The sequence below is a fragment of the Andrographis paniculata genome, unplaced genomic scaffold, assembly GCF_009805555.1.
Source record: "Andrographis paniculata isolate CXL003 unplaced genomic scaffold, ASM980555v1 Contig80END, whole genome shotgun sequence".
In the NCBI taxonomy this organism is placed as follows: Eukaryota; Viridiplantae; Streptophyta; class Magnoliopsida; order Lamiales; family Acanthaceae; genus Andrographis; species Andrographis paniculata.
In genome coordinates this window covers 3535155-3539290 of record NW_026137618.1, presented here as the reverse complement: position 1 = coordinate 3539290, position 4136 = coordinate 3535155, and the positions used below count along the sequence as shown (strand labels likewise).

The 4136-nt window shown below is 38.8% G+C and overlaps 1 protein-coding gene across 1 annotated transcript; it reads right to left on the bottom strand.

The window, feature by feature from the left end:
- Positions 1–210: 210 nt before the first annotated feature.
- On the bottom strand, positions 211–3681 carry LOC127240972 (putative late blight resistance protein homolog R1B-17). The gene has a single exon (XM_051259846.1). It carries the CDS (start codon positions 3679–3681, stop codon positions 211–213), a length of 3471 nt encoding a protein of 1156 aa, XP_051115803.1.
- Positions 3682–4136: the final 455 nt, after the last annotated feature.

Here is a 4136-nt window from a genome sequence, read left to right as displayed (position 1 = left end):
TATATCTATATATAACAATCACCATTTTGTGCAGATAATTATATCTCTTTACCGGTTGATTCTGCTACAAATAGAGGCAAAAAAGATTGTATCAATGTTTCGAAATTAAATAGGAATAAATGGAAAAGGAAAACAAAACTGTGTGTTATTGGGGATGAGTGTAGTGGAGAAAAATAAATTAATACCTTGTGATGAGTGAGTCGAGTTGAGTCATCTTCGATTAATATCTTTCAAACATTCTTTGGTGTCTTTTAAGTTTTTCAAAAACTCTTGTACATCCTCAGAGAAGGATAAGATTTCATAATTAGTTGCATCCTCCAGAGATTGTAGCCTAAGATGCTTCGAATTCAGATGTTCTGCTGCCTTGACAAGAGAATACATGTTCAGTATATGAATATCTTCTGTGTGCTGGAGTATAATTTGAGGATGAACTTCAACAACATCTTGCAGGACACAAATGGATTTCTCAACGTTTTCTATTAGCTTTTTGTTTAGATAATGACCACCAAGTTCAGAAGCCTTTCGGAGGACCTCCAGGACGCATGCTAAATCAGACCAGATTAGACTAGCAGCCTCCGTCATTGTTGCCGTGACAGAACCAACTTGATATTCTCTCAGATCTTCATCGGTGTTAGGAGGTTTCCCCCAAAATTTCAGTGAGTTGATATCATAGGGCGTGGAATCATTATAGGCAACGACACCATTAATTTGTCCGTTTTCTTGCCCTTCCTCTTTAGCCACTGACCACGACTTTCTTATGAAGTCTATCTTTTCCAACAGTCTTTCTACATCTTCACGGACGCACTTACCAAGTATAGCCATCAAAGTTTCCGAGCGTAGCCTGCGGATCACAGCATTTGCTTTATGAGTAGCCTGGGCCATTTCTCTTGCCAAACTTTCCATTTCTTGGCTTTTTCTTGGGTGAAAAACTTTAAGAAAGTCCTTGAAAAAATGGATGGCTTCTTCCACAGCTTCCATTTGTTTTCCGCTCAGAGAGCGGCGGCCATGTTGAGCAACCCTCTGGAGCCTTTCTGGAAGACGTTTTGAATAAGCCAAGGACTGACAAGCAGCCCCTGTCATTCTTGCAGTGAAAGTACCAATTTGATATTCGACCCTATTTTCTTCATCAGTAATATCAATTCTAATGTCATTTCCAAGCTCGCGTTGCTCCTCCCATATTTCTTTTGCCGAATCAATGACAGACTCACTGCAATACTCCACGTCCAATGATTTCAACGTTGGTATATCTCCAATTCCCCAAGGGATCTCCTCCAATAAACGTAATCCAGTAAGTTTAAGCTTCTCAAGAATAGGGAAGTGCATCGATTCTGCTCTCCAACACGCTAAATCATTATAGTCAATGGCCAACTCTTTCAGGCGACAAAATTCCCCTTGAGCAGGCTCCCACTCTGATCCCTGCACGCCACCACATATCTCAAGTGTTTCAAGACTCGGCAGCAAACCAACAATTGACATATCTTCCCATGCCATTCTGCAATAGATCAAACGCAATTCCTTGAGGGAATTAGGGAAGGTCATCTTCTCCAAGCAATCTCTTATACATAGAGATTCAAGTTTCTGTAGTTGCTCAAGATTACATAGGCAATAGTTCAGCTGTTTCACACCCCAGTCAGATCCATCGTCGTAGTTAACGTTCAATTCCTTCAAATATGGGATCCGATCAATGACTTCTTTGGAACAACTGAAATTACAGATTCCATGTATAGTGCGAAGGTCCTTCAGGATAATGAAATCTTGCCCCTCAATATCAGTGGCTATAGGATGAGGGAGATGAACCCTTCCGTATGGACATCGAATCTCTCTTAGTTGTGGCATCTCCCATATCTCTCGAGGTACATCTTTAATTATTGAGTTTGAAATGATTAAACTTTGAAGATTCCAAAGTAACTGTAATGTTGAAGGAGACAATCGTTTTACCCCCCATATATCAACACAACGCAATTCTATTGGCTGCAAAATATCTGTGTCAAAACCATCATCGTAATACGCAATCTTCACCAAGTTATGTCTTCTAATATGCGAATACACCATAGTACAAGCATCGCATACAAGAGGATTAACTTGTGATGGTAATCCAAATATATGAAATGGTTGGACTATATTCATTCCTTCTTTCTCCTTGAGCCTTTCTAGACAAATATTACAGTGCACAGCTTGTCTTAACCTTCCTCCAACACTTTGCCTTCTGGGAAATTGGAGAAAACATTCATCACCAAACTCTCCCAAACAGAAATCCCGTAGAAGATCATGAATGCCACATCCATTTTCATTCCGTACAAATATTAGATTTCTGTCAATGAGACTTTTTACATACTCCCTTGCAATATCTTTCAAACTTCCATTTCTTTTTGACTTAATGAATCCTTCATAAATCCAAAAGTTGATTAGTTTTGAGACTTCAATCAGACTATCTTCAGGAAAGACTCTCAAATATAAAAAACATGGTTTGAGATGAATGGGTAAATTCTCGTAACTTAATGATAGTATTTTCTTACAATGCTCAACATCTTCCAAATTAGCAAGTGAGCGAATATGATTTGCAATATTCTCCCAATGTTCTACACTCCTATCAGAATTGGCAAGCATTCGACCAACAACAACAATTTCCAAAGGAAGCCCTCTACAACTTTTTGCAATGTCTTTTGCAAACTTTTCTAAGTGACCGTATGGACAATCATTTTGAGAAAATGCATTTTGACATAATAACCTCCAACTTTCATTCTCATTTAAAAATGTTAAATGATAGGGATCATGAGAACCCAAAGAAGCAGCCATGTTTGAGAGTCTAGTCGTTAACAAAATACGACTTCCATCCTCATTGTCAGGAAAATACCTCCGTAAAGCATCCCAAGCTCCAGTTGACCACATGTCATCCATAACAATCAAGTACCTTCTACCGAATAATTTTTGGTAGAATCTAGTTCCCAACTCATCTAAACTTTCACACGTTTCTTTTTCTCCTGCCTTTCCTTCAAGACCAACTTTAAGAATTTGTTCAGCACTATATTGTTGAGATATAGTAAGCCAGATGCGTAAATCGAAGTGGTCAACAACAAATGAATCTTCAAAGAGACTTTTAGCGAGAGTGGTCTTACCAATACCTCCCATGCCGACAATTGGAAGGATTTCGAGCTTGGATCTACCTCTGATGAGGTTGTCCCTGATCGTGTTCACATGCTCATCCAGTCCAACAACATTGCTGACATATGAAGCAGCTGCAGACGAACCACCAGCAGAAACAGAAGCATAATTGGATTGCTTTCGGGCTTGATGATCCTCCCTTTCTTCAATCATCGGCAACTCCTTTTCGATGGAACAAAACTTTTGGATCAGTGTGTCCATTTCATCACAGAAAGCTGAGAAGTTTGAAGTATCACTCGTTTCTCCTTGAGACTTAGCATAGAGTAGATTGCCTACATGGAAGTTGATGTCACTTTCAGCTTCAGCAGCAGCCTCTGCCATTTTCCTCCACAAACCTCGAAGCTCAGGGATCTTCCTTTCGGAATGAAGCTCGACAAATTCCAGCAAGGAATTGACATTTTCCTGGAGATCTTCAACTTGGTTGATGTCAGCACGAGGGATATTAAATCGGGCACGATAGTGGAGATTTTCGAGGACATGAGTGAGAGAAGCCAAGGATGCATAAGCAGCAACAGCCATGTCTGATTAAAAGCTCTGGAAAATGTTTCTGCAACAGAAATTGTTCAGACTTGATATGAGTCAAAGTGAAGGTGAAGGTAGTAGTGTTGGGACATGATATAATTTTTAATCTGGTGTTTATATTAATCATCGGGAGTGATATAATCATATACTGTGATCATTGACCTCACTTGTCAGTCTGCAATTGATTTGCTTATGAAAATATACGTGTTAATTAAGACTCAGAAATCCATACAAGTTAGTGAGTATTTTATTTGGTTAGGTACGGATTTATTTATTTATTGCTTAGCCTCACTGGCTGACGTTAATAGAAGACTTTTTGTGTTGTAGGAAATCAAATGGATTCCTCAACATTTTCCTTAATTAGATAAGGGTAAAGAAAAAAACCTGTAAAAGTTAAAAAATAAACTCTATAGGTAAGTCATCAATTGATTGTCAATCAAATCAATTGAATT